This window comes from Chlamydotis macqueenii, chromosome 11, assembly GCF_036417535.1.
Source record: "Chlamydotis macqueenii isolate bChlMac1 chromosome 11, bChlMac1.mat, whole genome shotgun sequence".
NCBI lineage: Eukaryota > Metazoa > Chordata > Aves > Otidiformes > Otididae > Chlamydotis > Chlamydotis macqueenii.
The window spans coordinates 14,929,737-14,950,973 of record NC_141566.1 but is presented as its reverse complement, the minus strand read 5'-3'; the positions used below and the strand labels follow the sequence as shown (position 1 = coordinate 14,950,973).

The following is a 21,237-nucleotide window of genomic DNA, read 5'->3' as shown; positions in this document are numbered from 1 at the left end:
AGTAACGACTGCATTTTCAACTTCTGTCAGGTGAGATTTTATCTTCATGTAGCACACGCACAGGTACTGTAAAAGGCTGCAATATGTTAGAACTGTTCCAGCAAGGAGAGTGGGTAACTTTTTCTCTGAACAATTTTCAGAAAGATTACCGGAAGCTTTTTAATGAGGAATTCCTCTGGGGCGGTAAACTTCATCTAACAAGCACCTATGTGAAGGAAGTGGGGGGCGGGAAGTGCCTGTTCCCCAGCATTTGAAATGTAGGAGCATTCAGTAAGTCGTTTTCTTTTTCAAACATCAACCTTTTCCATCAGACACAGGTCAGGTTTGTTAGAAGGCAGACCTGGGCTCCCACAGCACCTCCTGGGGTCAGCGTAGCTCAAGACTCTTCTCAAACCTCTTCTGTGAGCACACCACGAGCACGCGTCCGTGCAGTTCCAACCCTTACCCCCATCAGAGCAGTGACTTCCCTACTCCAGCTAGTCTGGAAGACAAACCTCTTATGACTAATTCAACCTCTGCTCCCTTTCCCACATCACAGCATTTGAATAACTGTCTTAACCAAGACAGGAAAACATTTCAGGACAAACTGATTTAAGGGTTTAGTCCTAAAAGATACTGAACATCAATTCTCATTGCTTGCACGTACTTTTAGGCTACCGCTCTGGTGTAACCTGCAGATGCCATGAATTTATTTTAAAACACAGAGTGAAGTAGGAACTACTACGATTTTTTAAGAAAACACTGCTTTTTAAGATGAGACCTTAAGTTCAACCAGAACTAATGAAAACTTAACTGGATGTAATAATTCTCAAGGGGGTTTATATTTTTCTATGTTGCTTTTGTGTTTCCTCTTCTTGGAGATGCATCATATATTTTTGCAAGAAGTGGTTCCAGGGACAGTACAGGTTCTTCAAAAGGCATAAACACAAACGTTATTTAGGACATTGAGAAATACAATCAGTCTTTGTAGTGCATTTAGGAAAAAAAACCTCTGTGGAACACTAACTGTAACGATCACGAGCGGCATTCTAATCTTTGTTAATGAGAATTCTGGTTTACAAATACATCTCCTAGACATTGTGGTCATTTGATCTAAAGTACATTGTGTGAATTATTCATATTTTAGGTCTGCTGCAGTTGTAACTGAGCACTCCATGGGCGGACAATGATGTGCAGTACTTGGAAAAGTACAGAAACATGACTCAAACTTCAAAACCACAGAAAAATCTTCCAAAATAGGCTGGCAAAAACTTCATTATGTATTAAGGACTGAGCAGCGTTAAATCTGAGCGCACAGTGGAAGAACCCATACGCAGAACAAGAACTGTGTAAGCTAAGGGACCGAAAAGCACAGCACAAGGACGAGGTGTGAGATCAGCTGCCACATTTAGAATTAAACTCGACACGAACAGAGGTGTTAATGAAACAAATCCAAATGATTACCTACAAAATCGTTGTGGTTTTTTTTCCAGGTGTTTATGTTTAATGAACATATAATCTCCACTCTTCATTTTTGCCAAAACAGAACAACAGACGGTGCTTAAACCATTTTCTCTGAAATCGAGTTTCGTTATTGACTATGCAGGCGTTTCAATATTTCACCTCAGCACTTTATCGTCTCTGTCGTAGATAGGATAATGTTAACCAAAAGCTCTACAAAGATAGCAAATGTAGAGCCTGCCTTCACTGTCAGCAACACTTATGAAAAATATTACTGAGAATAAAATTTCAAGAGCGCTTTAATATACAGAATGAATGGCACAGATGTATGGGGCTTATTTTAAAGAGACAGCCTTTATTTAAAGTACTTTGTTTTGTAGATCTTATAAAGTAAACATTACAATACTTTTTCACAAATATATTAAATTGTTTAAATTTAAAAGGCAATTCCACTGGCTGACGGATATTATTAAAGAAAACAAAAATCTAACAAAACCAGGCAGCTCAACTAAAACTAGATTTTAAACATTCTGTTTTGTCATTTCCTCTCCTTTAAAAAACAAACAAACAAACAAAAAGACATTTTTTCACCCAGACTTCCTTTACAACAATAAGGCAACTCCAGGAGATCTGAATGAGATTACAGATACTGTAACTGGCTGCTCCTCATGCTCTGTAACACCCAAAGGTGCAGCTATCCATTAATCACAACCACATTTGTGCATTAAAATATAAAACTTAAATTACAGATTTAAAAAATATAACTAATAGACCTCCCTATCATAAAATGTTTTACATTTACAGTACTTGAACTATTTCAGTTCTGGGTTGATGAGGTTTAAGCAATTTACGACTGCAAGAGTTAGACTCCAGAGCTCACACACAGCACAACCCAACCAGGGGCAGCGACAGCCGGTAGAGTCATAGTGCAAATCAAAATAAGGAGTGCAGAATTGCACTAGTTGTTTACATTTCTAAAATATAAATGAACAAGACAAGATCTTATATTGTACATGCAATAAATTATAGTAAGCGTATGACAATGGGGCTGGGGCATTCTACAATTTTAGCTGGTGTACCAGAGCTGAAGCCTGTGAAAGATAGGACTCGGTAAACAAAACATTTCAAAGCTCTGTTGTCACAGCACTTGAACTGCGCTTTCACGCTTTGTACTTCTGCTTCCCCGTCTCGCTGATCACACAGATATGCTGAAATAAAACAAAATAAAAAGCTCCTGTTAGAAAAGTAATGCAGGAGACCAAAGTTGTACATAAGTGTTCAATAACACACTTCTGAAGAAAATGCCAGCATGCTATACATGTTCCATTACAAAACAATCTTCTGATACTGTTTATGCAGAACAACTTAAGCCTTTTTCTGTCTAAAAATCTCAGCATTACTTTCTTCCTCCTCCCTCTAATTATCCCACCTCGTGTCTGATAGAAGGTTGGTGAAACCCAGATGAAGAAGTAATGACTTAGAATAAAAAGTGAACCCCTTTTAACTTCCAAGGTCTCTCTTCTCTGATTCTCATGTAACTAAGCAAATGCATTTATTTGCTGAAGACATCTGTAAGATAATAAACTTCACGTCATTTCTAAGTTGACAGGACATGTGTAGCCTCCATTCTGCATGCAGCAAAATAAATTTTAGCTTCATAAGAGCTCCAAAACACTGTCCCACCACCCTAGGGTTTGCTCTCACCATTGCATCACCAGTGGAACAGATCTGCACACAAGGCATGATTTACAGAGGAGGGAAAGCGATGTTAGGAGACTTCCCTTCCTTCCTCCTCCCTAGTTTTAAATGGGCAAAAACATATGGGAAAAATTACTTACATTCAAATCTCTAAAGTATTCATTGTAATCCAGGGCGTATCCCACAACAAATTTGTCTGGCACTTCAAACCCAACAACTGAAAAAGACCATAAGTCACCAGTATGTTAGAAAAGGACTTCCTAGAGTTCACTGGACCTCTTTACAGAGACAATCTGGAATTTATAGATATGTATGCATCCTACCTCACTTTATTTCTTCCACTCAAGTATCCTCAGATTAATATTAAAGCTATTTTAAAAATTGAACTTACTTTGTTGATTTATTTCATCAACTAAAGCAAAATTAAAAATGTATCGGTTCCCACGCAGCAGCATGGTGCTAGCATGCAGTCCGTAAAGAATGAATGGAAGCACTTTCATCTACAGACAAGGTATTACTATCAGAACATAAAATTTCTTGAAAATTTTCTGCAACTTTGCAAATACATACACAAAGAGCCAACACTTCCCAGCACTATGACTGCTAAAGCACGTCTTAGATGCTGATTCTGCGGTATAGAGAACAGTGAAGAGCAAAGAGCGCTCTGATCTTTATAGAGTCGCTTTCAGGTTTCAGAAACAGGTGGCGGGGGCAGGTGTTTGTGTTTGGATGCGGTTTTTTCCTCTGAGAGAAGCTGCCTAAGAAGAGGACACCAGCTATTCCACAAGTTGTCTAAACAGCTTGAGCAGGAGAGTTTGTGGGTGGTCAGGCAGTATCAGTCCAACCTGTCCACATACACTACAAAATGACCAAAAAAATATTAAATTATACAAAATAAGATTTCCATGAGGGCTTTCTCCCCTCATGTTAAATGAAAGACCCCTGAGCACAGGAAAGCTGCATGCTTTTTCTCTCCCTGGCTACAATGGGGGTCGGTAACGAAAACAGGGAGATAAATTGTACAATTCAAAGAAAAGGCTGTGTGCACTTCTGGAAAAATTAAGGCAAGCATCTACTTGGCCTCACAACAGAGGGACAAAACGGAGGCCCGGCCGTTACTGCCTTGTTGTCTCTTCTTTCAGAGCTCACGTGTCCTGCCCTGAACAGGTTGTCTCTGCGGACAGATGGCAAAACAAGTCGTCTGCTGCAAGACGCTCAAAAGGCAGACCATTAACCCAGCTAAGCCCATAAGAAGATCTCAGCAATGAGGGGCCTCCTTGACTGAAGGGAACACCTCCATTAAGCTTTAAAGCACTGAAAAACTTCAGTTCCAGAATGCTCTTTCTTTGTGGTCTTGGGACAGGCAGCAGAAGACAAGGGAGTAATTCAGACGCCCAGACATAACTGGTTTTGTGCCAAGTCAGGCATCTTACCACTGTAAACTTTTATCAGACCTGCTGCCCTGTGTGGTCCTCCCACATTCCTGGGGACATCCAAACAGCACGAGGTGGCTGGGTTTAGGCACTCAAATCACTCCCAAAAGTGTCGTACGTGAATCTAGCAGATTCTGCTGACCAAAGCATTTGACTATATGTAAGTTGGGAGAATTTGCACATGAAAAGGGTGTAACCTGCACTAAAATACCAAAGTTTGCTTTTCACATAGTAAAATATTACAAAAAGTTAAGGAAAAAAAAAAACAGACTAAATTCAAATTATCTCTGTCAAAATAACATTCCAAATATTTAAATACCCTAAGAGCAAAATCTATCAAGAATAATTAGCTATAGCTTATTTGGAACATCCTTGGACCTGACCAAAAGGTACACAATATATTGACACACTTTTAAAAATTAGTAACAGTTGTCAAAAAGTCACTTACAGTCTGGCCGGCATCCCACACTGCGAGGAGTTCTTTTTACCAACAAACTGTCAAATAAGAACAATGTAAAACTGAAACTTGGAAAAGCACCAAGTACAAATATATGAGACTGTTTTGATGGCAGACAAGCTGAATTTGGCCTAAATGTGCATAACTGAAAGCATAACTACACATATTTTAAACTATTATTTTATTTGCAGGTGCAGCTGATCATAAGGACAAAAATCAAAACTTACTAAAATCGTGAATGGTTCACAGCCTAAAGGATAACTAACAGGTCTGCAGGAAAGGGCTAGGAGACACTGATCTGGGTGGATTTTCGCTGTGAAAAGTGAGTTAATGGGGTTTTACGTGCGTTAGGAACTCCAGGCACAATTTAGCTTATAGGTAAAGAGGCAAGGACTTGGGATCTGGCCAGACCAACTGAGCTCTTTTCAGAAGCATTAGTATACAAAGCAAAAGTTCAGCTGCTTAAATGCAACCTCAATTGAACTTGTGCCACAGGTCCTCAGCCGTTCTTCAACAGCAGTACTAATTACCCCCATAAAGACAATGTAATTGGTTCTGACCATCAGGTGATACAAACCAGCTCCACTTCTTCAGAACGAACAGTGAGAGGCGTAAAAAGCACAGAGGTACAGAGTTGGGGGTATTATAGTAGAGAGGAATGCCCTGCTAGTTTAATTTTATTTCACTCATTATTCAGCTGAGCACTTTTACCTTTCAGAAGGCAACCCCACAGGCCTGACATTTGTCTGTCTTTGAGATACAGAGACTTTGGGAAGAAAAGAAAAGGTGGTCAATGGCTGGATGTAAAGACAGAGGTCAGCATAACTCTGTGCGTTAAGCACAGGCCTGCTTCCCTCCTGAGTCACCTCTGAGGATGGGGCTTCAGAGTCAGTCACAGTTTCAACTTTAGACAGTTACTGAAACTTCTACTTGTGAGACTTGATTTTTGAGAATTGGTGTAAAATTTGATCAAAGAAACCCCAAAATCATACTAGTATTAATTCACATCTCCCTCCTACAGCTGCTTAACTGTCAGAGAGAAAGAAAATAAAAAAAAAAAAAAGAAAGAAAGAAAGAGAAGAGAAGAGAAGAAAGAGAAGAGAGGCAAGTGAAATAACTAACATTCCACTTAAGACTATCTAGAATGATCCTGTTTACCTGCTCAGGTCTTTGGTAGACCCAAATTACTGGAACAAGTTCAAACAGTAAGAAACTGGGCTCTGCCCATACTATATTATATTCACGATGTACACTGCAGTGTCAGGGCACCGCTCAGTGCCAAATGTTTAAATTTGGCACGCTTAGTCTGGCCAGGGAGAAATCCTGAACAACCTCACCTCCAGCAGGTTACCTCCAGGTTATCAGCAAGAAGAGCTGTTCTCCCAGTCTAACAACTGCTCTGGCATTGTTATGGCAACACAAGTGATTAGGTATCACACACAGCCCTGCTTTATCTCTAATCCCCAGCAGTCATTCTGCTTTTATTGTAAAATACACAACCACAGCATGGCAGCATAAAAGATGCAATTTAAAAAGAAGTAGGAAGAATATTTATATTGGTTAATAATACAATATTATCCTCAACGTTTCTTGTTAGTTGTAAGTTACTTAATTATAACATGTTTTGAAACTAATTGATTAAAACGTAACTAAGTACAAAAGCCTGGAAGAGCATATGGCTGAGTGACTCTCACAGAATGACCTCTAAAGCTCAGCTGCACTACGCACACTACACAAACAATAATCTTAGTGTGGAAACTAACGTAATTCTACAATTAAAGAAGGCAAACTAAAAAAAGGTCTCCATCACACAGGTACATCCCTTCGGTACACTGAAACTGCGGATAGCACAAGCAAAACCAAATATGTTTGGATAGATACTACATATACGTAAGTGACAACCACTGATTTTTATTTTTTTTTAATCCCCATCTCTAGTAAAAGTCTGCATTTATGAACAAAATTTGTGTTGAAAATACCTCTACCAACTTGAGAGGGTATTTTTTTAGGCCCAAAAGATTTAAATTCTTCCATATACTTCTAAACTTAATTTGGACCCCACAAACCTTACCAGAATATGATATGACAAGACACATACCAGGCATACGCAAGCTGACTCCTTCTGAAGCACTGAAATTCTTCCAGCAATAAGACTGGAAAGAACAGTGCTTCTACCAGCCTTAACAAACGCACATTCTCATAACAAGCAGAAATGCTTTTGGAGTTTAAACAAATACTAAACTCCAACAGATCACATCATATATGACTACTATGACTCCTGCAGAAATGTTCTCTCCTGTTTCTCTTCCATGGAAATGTATTCTACACTTTTTTTTTCATGATGATTATTTGTGCTGTATTTCACCTTAAGACTGACACACAGTGTTAAAAAAAAAAAAAAAAACCAAACAAATTACCTGGCTACTTTCACCATCTTTGGATTGTACTGCTTAAGTAGAGACAGCAACGTTTTCATTGTTTTACCAGTATCAATTATATCCTGAAATAAAAAAAAAACTCATGTAAGAAAGAATATTAAACATGTCAGAGTAGCGTTTTCAAGTTTCTACCACAGAAGTTGCACATGTGCAACAGCATGAAAATATCCCAAACTACTGTTTGTAATCAAATATAGGTGACACGTAACACCATGTTGTGCTCAGTAAATTGATCACACACATTAACAATAGTTCCTAATTGTTGTGGATAACTATGGCTTTGAAAGCAGTTACTGAACTACGACCTTTCTGGCTCCAAAAGAGATTTTACGGCTTGTGCTCCTTGCAGCTATCAGACAAACAGTGTTTAATTCGGATTTGATAAGAGTAGCATTAGTCTTGCCCTTGAGCTCAGTTACAGAGACAGATGTATACAATAGAGAGAAAAGTAAAACAGGAAAACAGGCAGAACAGCCCATTATTGCAATTTAGGAAAAGGAGTGTAATTTACATTACAGATCCAAGAAATAGCCAAGGAAATTGCACTGGGAATACCTGGGTGCAGTTCTGAAGTCTGTACTCAAACACACTAAAACGATTTTTGACACACCATTTTAATCCCATCCACTGCACATATAAGCAGAAAAAAGAATACATGGCTTACAATAGAAGCATCAGAAATGGACTCCTCATTCGTACTGAAATAATCACATGATATTTAGAGGGACACTTCTTACTGTGGCCTAAAATCAGGTCTGTCTGAAGCAAAGGAGGTAAATAACACAAAAGCAGCAATGTCCTGGTTTCAGCTTATTTTCTCATGACTTCCAATTAAAATAATAAAACAAAAAACTCAACAGAGCACCCGCCAGCAACATCGTCTTTAACACTTAATGCTTCTAATCATGGTTATAAATTCAGGAAAAGTTAAACACGTACAGATATACAGATAAAAATGAAAGCTGGCAAATAAACAGAAGTAGCTACTTCCATACTCTAAAATAAAAACATAGCCTGTTACTGATTTGGTATTGTGTGATTATCTGCCTATTGGAGGTGAATCTCCATTTTGTTCTTTTTTTTTGGCACATTAAAGAGATGCCTAGTGAAAAGCCTAGTGCTCTGGTGCACAAGACACGAAACCTACAATAAATGTGCATTTTTATTGTCTGACAGTTAAAACAGTGATCGACAAAAGGGCTCCTATTTGACAGTGTATAAGACAAGTCACTGGAGAGACAATTCACAGAACAAATGAGAAACTAACCTAGTTAGCCGTCTGGGACTTTAAAGACATACATTCATCTGAAATGGAGCAGATACATAATTAAACGCATCTGCCTATCTGAAGCAAAATATACTTCAAAGGACACCACTGGTCACACAGATGACTGCTGTATACATACTATTTTGGTACAAGTTTTGGAACTGAATGTGCTTCCTGTGGAATAACATAACCTTCTCAAATTAAAAAAGAAAAACATACACAGAAAACACATTTTATGAGAGGAAACATCCTTCCCTTTGTCTGCTGAATCAGTTGCCATAGCTGTTTCTTTACTTACAAACAAGTTGTTTCCATTATTTGGAGCCTTAAGACATTATTAGATTGCACGTCTATTTTTCCTGTCTACCGCTGCCGATTCCCTAGTCTGGAACTGGCAATCTTGCTCAAGAACATCCTTTGTCAAAGCAGTACTTACTGAACATAAGCAAGACTGTCCATCAAGAAAGAGCCATGAAAGCAAGAATTAAGCAACAGTACCTACTAGGAAATCAAACTGAGGTGTACAGTACCTGGTATCATCCAAAGAACCATGACAAGACACAGGAATGGGAATTTAGCCATTGCAAAATGCTGATTAAGAATTAGTGCTCTCTGTGTCACTGTTCTCTAAACAAACTGCACACAGGGACATTGGGCTTAGATCTGTTTTTCACATATTTTAGGATATTCCTACTAGTAACCTCTTTCTACTTTTCTACTCTGGCAATTTATTGTTCTGAGTTTGTAACAGCAAGCTAGGAAATGAATATTCTTAACATCATTTTCTTCATGCTAATTGGGGCGGGGGGGAGGGCGGGAAGAGAGAGACAGACATTTTCAAATTGACAGAATCTCAGAAAACTGAAAGCAAATGCAACAATTCTACATTGATATTTTCATTGTTAAGTCTGGCAGTTGGATGCAACTCGAGAATTCAAAACATAGATAATTTCAAATTCAGAGCCCACTTGCAAAATGCAGGCCTAGAATCAGAAGCTGGAAGCCTTGAAACAAGAAACTGTAGGTTTTGGGCTTAAAAACAACTTCTATCAGAACTCTTTTACCAGTCACTCATTAGAACTTTGAAGTGAAACATAATACTTACTTCTACGATCAAAACATTCTGGTGGGAAGGAAAAAAAAAAAAAAAAAAAAAGAAAAATCCATTAATATCTAGAGAATATGCCATTTCTTATATATATATTAATTATTAATCTCTCTAACTTATTCATTTTAATTGCAATTAAATACTTGTACCACCATTTATGTATGTTTACACATGTAACAGCAAATTCCATGCAGTTAACATTTCTGATGCTCTAATGACAATTAGCTGTCAATGAGATTCTCCTCAACATCTCCTGCTGAGTACAAAGTGATCTTTAAATTATTTAGACTTTGAGAATTCTAAACATATGCAAAAGAGATCAAAATAGAATCTACACAAGTTGTATTCTTCCAAAGCAGAGTGCCATACTACAGAGACATGTACAATTCTGTCATACCTACATCCTTTATACTGAACTGTGACATACATGCCTTAAAGATCATGTATGTGTAAGGAGAAGGGAAAGTAATGTGTTCTAACAGAGCAGGAGGTGATGCTTTAACCCCAGACACCTGGCTCAGTGATCTCCACAGAGTCACTGGAGAAAAGCAGATTCCAAATTTACATTCTCCCATTTCTTTCTCCCGTCATTGCCTGTAACGGGAAGCTCCGTTTGTAACCTGGGCTGCACAGGACACGTCTCGACAGTATGAATTCGCTTCAGTACTTCAGTGAAACACCAATATAGCAAATAAATAATGTCACTCTCCTGTAAAGGTAGTTTGTAGACAACAACCCACACAAGATTATTCTTCTCAGGCACTGCAGAAAAATAAATCTCCTTAGAACTCTGCTGATACTGAAGATTGAATAGGGTTGATTTTTTTTAAGTTCAGGCTAAACTGACAACTTTGGTGGAGCTTATCCACTCTCCTAGCACACAGTGGCAAATACGTAAATGAAACTCTTCAATTCCCATTTTTTCACACGTTATAATCTTCACACACTAGAAGAGCAGCCTTAAACCATGCAGGTGTGTGGGTTCTTTAGTGGTTTTGTTTGGTTTTAAACACACAAAGAGCCATACCTTTCCAGTCAAAGTTGAGAGGTCATCTCCACCAATGACTTTTATATCTCCAGTGGACTGATCGTTCTAAGAAAGAGGAGAGTGAGCATTAGCATTACCAGAATTAAAATATTTTTTTCTTCCAGTAAACACCAAAACTGCGAAGTACATAACCAGTGACTGTTAATGTTTTCAGAAACACTGCACCAAGAGTGTCTATTAACCAAGAAATCACAAGTGATCAAATTCAAAGACGGTATTTCACATTAAAGACTGTTTGACAAGAGATCTGCATAAACGTAGGCACCATCTCTCATCTGTGACCATTACATATACATATGTATCTAAAAAGATGAGATTTGCTAGGCATTCCCTACAGATATGGAAATAAGACAAAAAGCACTTCAGTTTCCAAGCCACATGCTGCTGTATATCTGGTAATTTACATTTTAAACTTTAATGCTTTAGAAAGCCTTACTCTTTGAGTAAGAATAAGCAATCATAACAAGAACAAGAACAGCCAGCAAACAGGGCACAGATTAGTATTTTAAACGATAAGCTACAAAAATAGCGACAAGAGCTTATGTTTGCCTAGTTTACAACAGATATGGGTAACAAATCAAATTACTTACAGTAACTGAACAGCAACACAGGTATACATCACTACAACACAGCATTTTGCTTCAGTAGAACCGAACTTTGATACAAATGCAAATGAACTGCTACACAAGAAAGTTAAAACAGCTGCTAGGAGTGCTTCACAGTGCCTGGCAGTGTAATTCAACTGACTTTAAACCTTGACAGTGTCTCACTGTTCATATTAGATGTGATATGCTTATTACTGTACTAGTTACAAATTATGATATTATCCTGCAATTTAATCATTTCAGTTGAAGTTTAACATCGTTCACCAAACTTTATTCTCGTAGCTCCTTACCACACATCTGCCTTTTAGAAAAATTGTATTATTCTGCTGCTGCAGCTTGAGGTCCAAGCGTGCTGCGCAACTACGCAGACACGCAGCAAAACAGCAGTTCCTTCCCAAAACCCAGAAATGCCAGATGCAATAGACAGGGCACCACAAGGGAACAGAGCGACAACCATGTACGGCTTCCTGTTTTTACAGGCGCAAGGAGAGAGACATTTGTGTTATATGAATCGTGGGCAAAAAATAAAAATGTTATCACAAAAAAAAAGGGAAACAAACTATTTAGAGAAGCACACGCCAAGTACACAATAAGTAATGTTGGGATGATAGTAAAGAGAAAATGTCTTAAAATCCTTCAGACAGTGGCATCAACGGTCTAGGATAAAGTAGTGCTGACAGCTCTAGGCACATACGAGCAGATGACAGACCAACACATACTTTCCTTTTAAGATTCCTATGACAAAACATAAACAAAACCCCAAATAAATTATTAGAAAAAGTATCTTTTCTGTTTTACCCCATGTGTTCTAAAGAAAACATTAGTTTGAGTTATACCACTCTGACACGGCACTGAAGCGTCATGTTCCATTCCTATAAGGAAATTCATTTTTTAGATACAGCCAACTGCTTCAGTGCTTCCGCAACAGTGCAAACAATAACTACACCAAGCAGCAGCAATGTCACTGTATTGAAAATGCCATCCTCCCCCCCCCCCCCGCCCCAAGATATGTCCAAAATGACTGCTGCATGACCCAGTAGATACACACACTGCTACTGAATGCCTGAGATACTGGCTAGATCAACCACAAAAACGTGATCCAGTTAAGCACTGTATTCACAAAGCTAAAGGACACTTCCTGTGTCCACCCTATCTTAAAATTATCTTAAATGACAGCTTCTTTAAGCTTTTCCTTGTTTATATTACAGAAGTCTCTCTTATCTCTTCCTACACTAATAGAGATTTCATCCTCCTTCCACAGAAGGGTGTAAAAAACCATCATTCCTTACAAAACAACAATGAAGAAAGATGTTACTGGTATTTGTTCCATTAAAATTGCGCACATAGATGACAGGCTTGTAGTCTTCCGTATACGCATAAAATCAGGCTCCCGATGATCTGTTTGGCTACAAAGCAACACACTAAACTCAAATAAGAACACCACAAAACTGCAGGTTACTGTGAACCTTTGGGTTATGCATATTAAAGTACGATGATCAGCAGAGGAAAAAAAACAATTCTAACCTACAGAAACTTTCCTGCTCCTTCCCACCAAAAAACCACACAATTTGCTACACTTTAACAGAAAACATAAATCTTCATTGGCACATAAACCCGCATTCTTATGCAGATACTGAGTTCCCAAGTAATTCAAGGATAAAAAAAACAGTTACAGAATTTCCGACACTGGTTGTAACCAGATTTTCATTGGAAAGAACTTTGTTTAATAATTAAGCAATGTTTTAATTATCTTCAGGAGCATTATTTCTGATTTCAGTACTGGTAAGACTTTAATGCTTTGTGGTTTAACACATAAGAGTTTTACTGTTTAGATCTGTTTTCACCGCCTCCCCATTGTCACTGCCGGAAAACAATAATGCTTTACAAGACCGTAACTCCTGACTCAAGTGACTCCAAGATCACCTTTTAAAAAGCATTTTAAGTTCCTTACAGTATTTGCTATAATGCTTGGTCAACTGAGATCTTTCAGAATGCTGTCGTGACCAGCCTAACCAGAATCTAGTAAATACTCCACTGAAAATTCGTATTTTCCTGAGCAACAGTGCAACACATTCACTGTCTTTTGGCTGCCCTTCATGACTACATAAGCAACGTTTGCTCATTTCCATTTTCCAATGCAGGAGACTGGTGAAAAGCCATTCTTCCTGTAGGAGAAACAAAATAAACTGCTTGTCAAGAATACTGAGATCTGGGTCTGTTCACAAATCTTTCAATTTCTTAACAGCTTGCCGGATCATTAAAATTCATCTGTAAGGACTCGGAAAACCGGAGTTATGAGCAAAGTTTAATCACAGCTTGATCATGTCAGTATTCCTACAGAATTATTTTTGGGTGCAGAACAGTATAAACTTTGCATTGTAACACACAAAAAAAAAACCCCACATGCTTGTAAATATTAAATGATTGGTTTGAAATAAGAATAGAACCTCAATTGCATCAATTTCCAAACCATTACACAAGTTCAACTGCTTTCTTTATGCCACCAGGGTATTTTTAATATCTTTTATCCGGTCTGTAAAGGCAAGCAGCATGATCTAGCAATTGCGTCCAAAGACAGCGACAACAGCGCCAGCTCCACTTTCAATTGTCCATTAGTTTGTGATGGTTTTCACATCACGACCAACGCAGATCCTTCCCTCCAGTAAAGCACAGATAAAAACGACAGAGCAGATTTAGCATTCTGGCACTATTAACGATGGGAGACTTAGTCAATCTGTTACATAGATTTTCCTGTTAGCACAACCTTATCCAGTCTATCAAGTTATGCAATCTAAAGGACATAAGGCTGGATATTAATAACCACCTAAGAGAGTTCACAGAAATGAAATGCTCGTAAACGCTGTAGTGGAGGCATCAGGTAATAGGAGCTCCTCACTCTTCTAGAACAAGAAAACATTCTTTTATAGAATTGGCTGACAAAATCAAAAAACCTGAAACCAATACTTCAAGGAAAACACTCTGCTTAGACAGCTTTCTCTCTAAACTTCTCTGCTATTCTCTTCATCTACTCATTAAGAGCTCTTAATGTCCATAAAACTTACTTTGCTGCTCGCTCCTCTATTAATATCAAGGCACTTCTGGGGACTAATAAACAACAGCAGTTGTAGTAAAGAAATTAATCAAAGCACACCTAACACATGAGTATAAGCAAAGAAAACATGCATATAGTAAGGCAGGCTTGCTTTTTAACAGGTTTTTTTTCAGGTGATTCAAACAATTTCTCCAACAGTTTTTTCCAAGTTACTCAGAAAGTGGAAAGAGTGAGGGGGTGTAGTCTTTATATCGTTTTTTTAAACAAAAAGGTGGGAGTCATCATTTCCTACTCTTTAACATGTAACAGAGATGTTCAGCTTTCCATTGTGGCTTTTACAGGCAAAACGTATGGGCATGTGGTAGCTTAGTGGTTAAAAGGAGTGGCAGCAGGAGCCTGAATCTTTTGTGGGGAGCAGAAGGAAAGAGTGTCAAACAGCTCTCGCCCACTGATTTAAATATGGTGCACAAGCACAGAGAATGCCTCCTGAGATACAACCAAAGGCTGGCACGAACCTTCTGCCCAGCCTTGCCTTCTCCTTAAAGAGCATAGCTAAATTACTGCCTCACGTTCAGCCAACGTGAACGTGGTTTCCAGGTAACCCCTGGACAGCCAGCCGTTGTACGCCTCAGGCAGCCAGGGCTGCTCACCCTGCCAACGGACTTGACCAAAGCCTCACGCAGTTCTGAGCTTCGCCGTGAAATGTTAACAGATCACTCAACAGCAATCATGAATTTACGAAGTTCTTCGACAGTCCAAACTAAGTCTGCAGATAACTTCGTCTCTGGTTTCAGAGTTTAATGCAATGAAGCATGAGGCTGAGTATCCGATTTAGTAGTCTCTATTTTTTTCTACTGGAATACGCACATGTCTACAACTGCAACAAGTAGCCTACGCTGCTGATTTGAATGCCAAGTTGCTGAGAGAGAACTAACAGCATAACCTTAAGAAACAATTTATTCAAACACTCTAAACTGCAACCAAAAAATGTAATTATTTCCATGCTACAGATGGTCTTACGGAACAAATCATAAATACCATCCTGAAAACACAAGATCAGGCTGTCGGTAAGTCAGGAAGCATACAGTACTAACATACATCTGCTTCTTCCTTTGACCTGCACAGCATAACCTCACGCTTCCTTCTATAAAACTTACACGTTACCTCACGTTACTGAATGTTCAATTTCCCTATAAAGTTAAATCCTTGTGTTCAAAACGAAAATAAATTATTTTCCAAAAATGTAAACCCAAGGCAACCTATACCTAGTCTTGAAAAGGTAGTGCCATATTCCGAGGCTACTAATCGTAAATCTAGGTTTAAGAATCTTATATCTCCTCAAGGCCAAATACAGCTAATTTTGCTCATTGTTTGGCTGAGGCAAACAAAATATGAGATGGGGAGCTCGAGTATAACATTTTTTGCAGCTTTCAAGTCTTCCTGTTCAATGAATGATGTCTAAGCCACATAAAAATTCCTAGAATTAAATTTTTGTAACCATAGTTGCAGGAGAATGCTCTGCATTATTCTACAGCCACAGCTTTAGAGATGGGGTAGTGGGCAGAGAGAAAACTGTGTAACAAGTAGAGGACATGGAAAGCGTCTCTCTGCTCGGCGTCATGATTTTACAGGGCTGCAGAGATATCAAGGTCTAAAAGAAAACAGATCATACAATAAGGCAGAGAAAGAGTAAATTAGCTTGTGACTCCTAGTTCCCTTAATTATTTGTTTAACATTAGCACATTCTGGTAGCAACAATATTAAACCACCTCTGTTAAAAATATGAAGTTAGTCAAACTTATATAAAAATTGCACAGTACTGCAGAGATACTTACACAATAACTCTTCAACCTAATGAAGTCGACAGTCATGGGGATTGATTTGTCACTGTTCCTGTTCAGTGCTTTGATGTAGTCTAACAAATCAGCAAAAAATTTATAGCCACCCTTGAGTACACAGAGTGCTACGATGTGGTGTCCTCCCATGCCCTTCATAATTTCTCGTGCCAGTCTCTCCGTCCTATACAAAACCAAGAAAGAGTCAGCTGTCATAAAACATTTCATTTGCTTACTATAGCAGCAACTGTTTATACTACCAACAGCAGCAAACAAAGGGATCCGACTTGGAAACATTTTGCTCAGAAATATTTACCTACCACTTCAGTCACTTTTACACATTATTGGTCAACAAAGTTTTTGCTTTTCAAGGTTAATCTAACAGTAGCACTGCCAAACGCCTTTGTTTTCATACGTCACACTCAGCCAAAGCAAATCTTAGCACCCTGAAGCTGTTTCACTGCCAGCTATGCAACATGAAGGCACGTTTTCACCTTCCAAAGATAGGTTCGGCTTCCACACAGACACAGCAACAAAAGCTAACACAACCAAAAAGGCAGCAGCCCTCACTAACTGAGGAGCAAGAAAATTCTCAAATCGTAAACTAAAGAGTTTATGGTTATTTGCCAAGCAAGAATGCCAGAACTTTGTCCTAACTGCAAAATACAATACCAACAAAGCTGAGCAAGAGAACACTGCACCGTTTTTCTGCAATCATTGTTTCTAAATTTATCCTGTAATTTATTTTAGAAAGCATGGTATGTATCTATCGTCTGCTAGCTGACAGCAGGTTTCTCAGAGAAAGCCTATTATAAACTTTACATCAATTACTTAATTACGTGTACTTTGTCCAATTTCTTCCTCTATACGGACTTTCAGTGCAAAGTTTTCACTACATTTTAAAAAACATTTTATAGGAATGTTTATTGTATCTAATTAAACAGAACAGCACAAAATCGAGATGCATTCCTATTCACCAGATCTCCAGGAAAATCCACCCAGAACCACTCTTAAATGGTTGTGGGGCTCCAACAACTGTTTCACTGAATTTTTTGTTCATTCTCTTAACAGGAATTAGCAATTATCAAACATAAAGTAAAACAAAAATATCTTGTACGCTTATGCACCAGTTTCCAATTACACAAGATAAAACTTCCACAGCACATCACAGATTTCAGCAACCACAGAAGTGACAGATTGATACTTGCAGAGGCTTTCCCAGAAGTCAGGGGAGAGTTGGATATTACTTATCTACCATACGAACATGAGAAAGTCTAAGATTATGTCATTAATAACTTACTTTTATTAATATCTTACGGAAATTCAAGAGACTACAATAATTTTCAGACTGAACTGGCACAACAAATAATATCTTCTAAATTGGTTTTAAGAAACATTGAAAATAAAGTTGTAGATTGCTAAGCACCACGAAATTTCACTTGAGAATTGTAACAAATTACCAAACAACAGCATAACTGAAAATGTACAAACTCTTAGAAGCCAAACAAGAAAGAGTTAATTAGCACTTGTACTTCTTAGTCTCTAATTAAATGTAATCTATTTAGACAGTCACCAGGCAGCAAAATCATCACTAGAAGATTGTTTATTCCAGCGTCATGGAATCAGCTGGAGCAGTGTACTGTCTGAGGTCAAACATACCTGTCCATGATGAGCCCATGGGGAATATAGACTTTTTCTAAATCATCTGCGTAATGTTTCGGTATGCAGAACAAGTCCAGGTCGTAACCTTGTTCATCATCGCCAATCTGAAAAGCAAATAAGGTGAGATTTCTACAAAGCCTTATAGAAAGTCCATGGTGAGAAATTCTAAGTCCTTTGCTTTATTCAGTGAACTATCAAACCCATTATGCTCATGAGGATCACCGTACTTTCCCTCTCTATGAAAAAAAATGAGTCACACTGAACACAGCATAAAGCGTAATCTAACAGAACCCACAGTTCACAAGAGTTGCTTGAAATACCACACGACCTGTTGTGCAGTACAATGTGGGGAAGAAATTAAGTCCTAAAAACATTCTCCTACATCAGAGAGCAGGAAAATGAAACTACTACACCTCAATGAATATCTTTATTCTATTAAAAAATAAATAAAAATCAAGGAGCCTTTTAACACCTTTGCTTTTACTAGTGTAATGCAAAACCTGCATTTGCAATTAAGCAAGCAGATGTTTTGACATGGACATCTTCCAAACCTTTTTGGACAACACCAAATCATAACAAAACCCATGAGCCAGTTTGCAGGACAAGACAAGACAGCTACAGGAGGGTGACAAGTTACATCGCTGTGAAGCAAGGCTTCTCAGACCACCACCTGCAAAACAAGGAGGTTCAAGATCTTTCAGCATCTGAAATTAAAGCCCTGCTTCAGCAACCTGCTCCGCACAGGCAAATTCCCTGTATGAAACTGCCTGCAGTATTAGCAAGTGTATATTAATTAGGACAAGGGATTAGCATATGTATATAATTATACTGCTGAGGTTCAGGACATACTGTCACACAGCATCAAGAACAGCCTTCCCTGAACCTTAACCCTGCCAGGACTTGCAAATGACAAAATGTTTTTTTTAATTACTTTGCTCTCTGGTTATGCAGCTGAATGCTACTACATGTAAAATGAAGTTAAGAATTTCAGAGGGAAAACCAAAGCTTATTACTGACAGTTCACCAGGGCAGGCATTTTAAATACCCATTTCGGCTACCGCTGCCCTTGCGGGACACAATCTTATTTCAGTGCCCGAGGAAGCACTTACCTGGCCAACGATCAGCCAACTGTTTACAAGGGGTTTTTTTTGCTGTATAACCCCTTATGAGTATTCCACATGGGGAATTTCAAGAGCATTTCACCCTCCCATCGAAAAAAAGACCCTGGATGAGCTGCCCACGCAGCCGGCTCAGGCACCGAGTCCCTGCCATCCAGAGCGGGCTGTTATTTTAAGCAATAAGTCCCACCCAAAACACATGGTATTTTCCTGTGGTTCAGACACATCGTTACATCTAGCGTGTCTACCAAACCTTTCTTTCCGCATTTGGTAGGGAATGGGCCCTTCCTACAGATTTTATCGGTTTTTTTTTTTTTTTTCCGTCGACTGCAGGGATTTACAGTCGCAACCTCGCAGCCGGCACAGCTCTCACCCGTGCCACACCACACGCATTTCACGAGCACCCGGCACCGGCTTGGAAAAAAATGATAAAAATGAAGATGTAAGCGCCTTAGCAGACACGGCAATGATGCAACAAAACATCCTCCGAGTGCTCTTCCTCCAAAAACACATCTTAATTTAAACATTTAGGCGGCTTTCAACGCGCTCCCGCCTCTCACTACCGAGCCGGTGCCTCCCCAGCACGCCGCGAAAAGCAACAGGAATAGGAAGTTGTGCCGCGCCGGGCTGGTCTCTGGTGGGAACTTGCTTCACCTTCATTTCTTAAGGCGGCAACTCCGGCTTTAAATCCTTCCGAAACGCCACGCGTGACCGCGAATCCACCCCCGCGCTGCCCGGCGGCGGGAGGGGGCCCGGACGCCCCGGCACCGCTCGGGGGAGGGGGAAGCGCCGCGGCCGGCGGGCAGGGGAGGGAGCCCCGGGCCCGGCGCCGGGAGGCCGGGGCTCCCCTCAAGGTGACTCGGCGGGGCGGCGGCCCCCGCCGCTGACGGACAGCTCCCACCCGCCCCGCTCCCTCACGGATCACCAGATTTCGGGGGGCAGGCGGGACCCCCCTCCCCTCAGCCGGCGGCGGGAAGGCGGGAGAGACCCCTCTCAGGCGCCCGGCAGCCCCCGGCCCGGCGGCAGCGGACCGGCTCCCCCGCAGCGGGAGGAGGCCGCGGCGGCGCCGGGGGCCGCACTCACCACGATGCAGGGGCTGGGGGTCTCCATGGAGCGGGGGCGGCCCGCCGGCGGCGGCGGCTCTGGGCGGCGAGGAGGAGCAGCGGCGGCAGCGGGCGGCGAGGTGCTGGGAGGCGCCGCGCCCCGCAGCGGCCCCGGCGCCGCCTCCGCCCTCCCCGCCCTCAACATGGCCGCGGCGCCGCCGCCCTTTTCGGCGGCCTGCACCGGCCGCGGCACGGCGCGGGGGCTGGGGAGGGAGAGAGGGACGGGGATGAGGCGGCCCCGCCGGCAGCCACCTCCCCGGAGGCGCGGAAACCCGCCCTCAGCCCCGGCGGCACCGCTGCTACGGAGGTCTGCGGCCGGCGCGGGTCCCCTCTCCGTGCCGGGGCCGTCCCAGTGCCATGGCGGGTGCCCTTCCCTCGTTAGGGCTGTCCCCGTTCCCGCAGGGATGCAGGTGTCCCCCATCCCCATCCCTGGGTCTTCAGAGTCGATATCCCCCTCCCCAACGCGATGTTTCCTGTCCTCTCATGTCTCCTTGGGAGGATCACTCCTACCCCGGGGGGAAGAGGGCGTGTAATTGCTGTCTCCCCAAAACCAGAGACGCAGGATGCTCTTCCAATAGGTGTTCACATCCTCGGAGGGGCTCCACGGACGGCAGGAACACCCCTGTCTTGCTGCGTGTTGGCCAGGCTCCTCTCCTCCATCACCAAGAGAGGCCTGTCCTGCACCACGAGTTCGTGTACCTTGAAGGAAAGGGACTGTCTGCACCACTCCGGGTCTTCCTGTGAAAGGCAGGATCAGTGGAGCCTCTTTCTCCCCAAGCATAGGAAATTCAGCCCCCTGACAGCTGAGGGTGTGGGGAAAATACGCCCAAACACCCCTCAGACCGGCACGGTCGGGTACTGGGGTGTTGGGCACCTCGGGCAGGGCAGGGTCACCTGCCTTGACCTCAGCACACCGACGCCGGAAGCTTTGTGTCAGTGTCAGGACAATTGTGATAACCGAATCTCATGCTTC

At 41.0% G+C, this 21,237-nt stretch overlaps 1 protein-coding gene across 1 annotated transcript; it reads right to left on the bottom strand.

Moving 5' to 3' along the window:
* Positions 1 to 1,775: 1,775 nt before the first annotated feature.
* On the bottom strand, positions 1,776 to 20,409 carry HPRT1 (hypoxanthine phosphoribosyltransferase 1). Its single transcript, XM_086756497.1, has 9 exons — positions 20,245 to 20,409; positions 18,041 to 18,147; positions 16,382 to 16,565; positions 10,869 to 10,934; positions 9,839 to 9,856; positions 7,446 to 7,528; positions 5,020 to 5,066; positions 3,279 to 3,355; positions 1,776 to 2,648 (listed from the first exon to the last, which is right to left on the bottom strand). Exons 1-9 carry the CDS (start codon positions 20,407 to 20,409, stop codon positions 2,601 to 2,603), a joined length of 795 nt encoding a protein of 264 aa, XP_086612623.1. The 3' UTR covers positions 1,776 to 2,600.
* Positions 20,410 to 21,237: the final 828 nt, after the last annotated feature.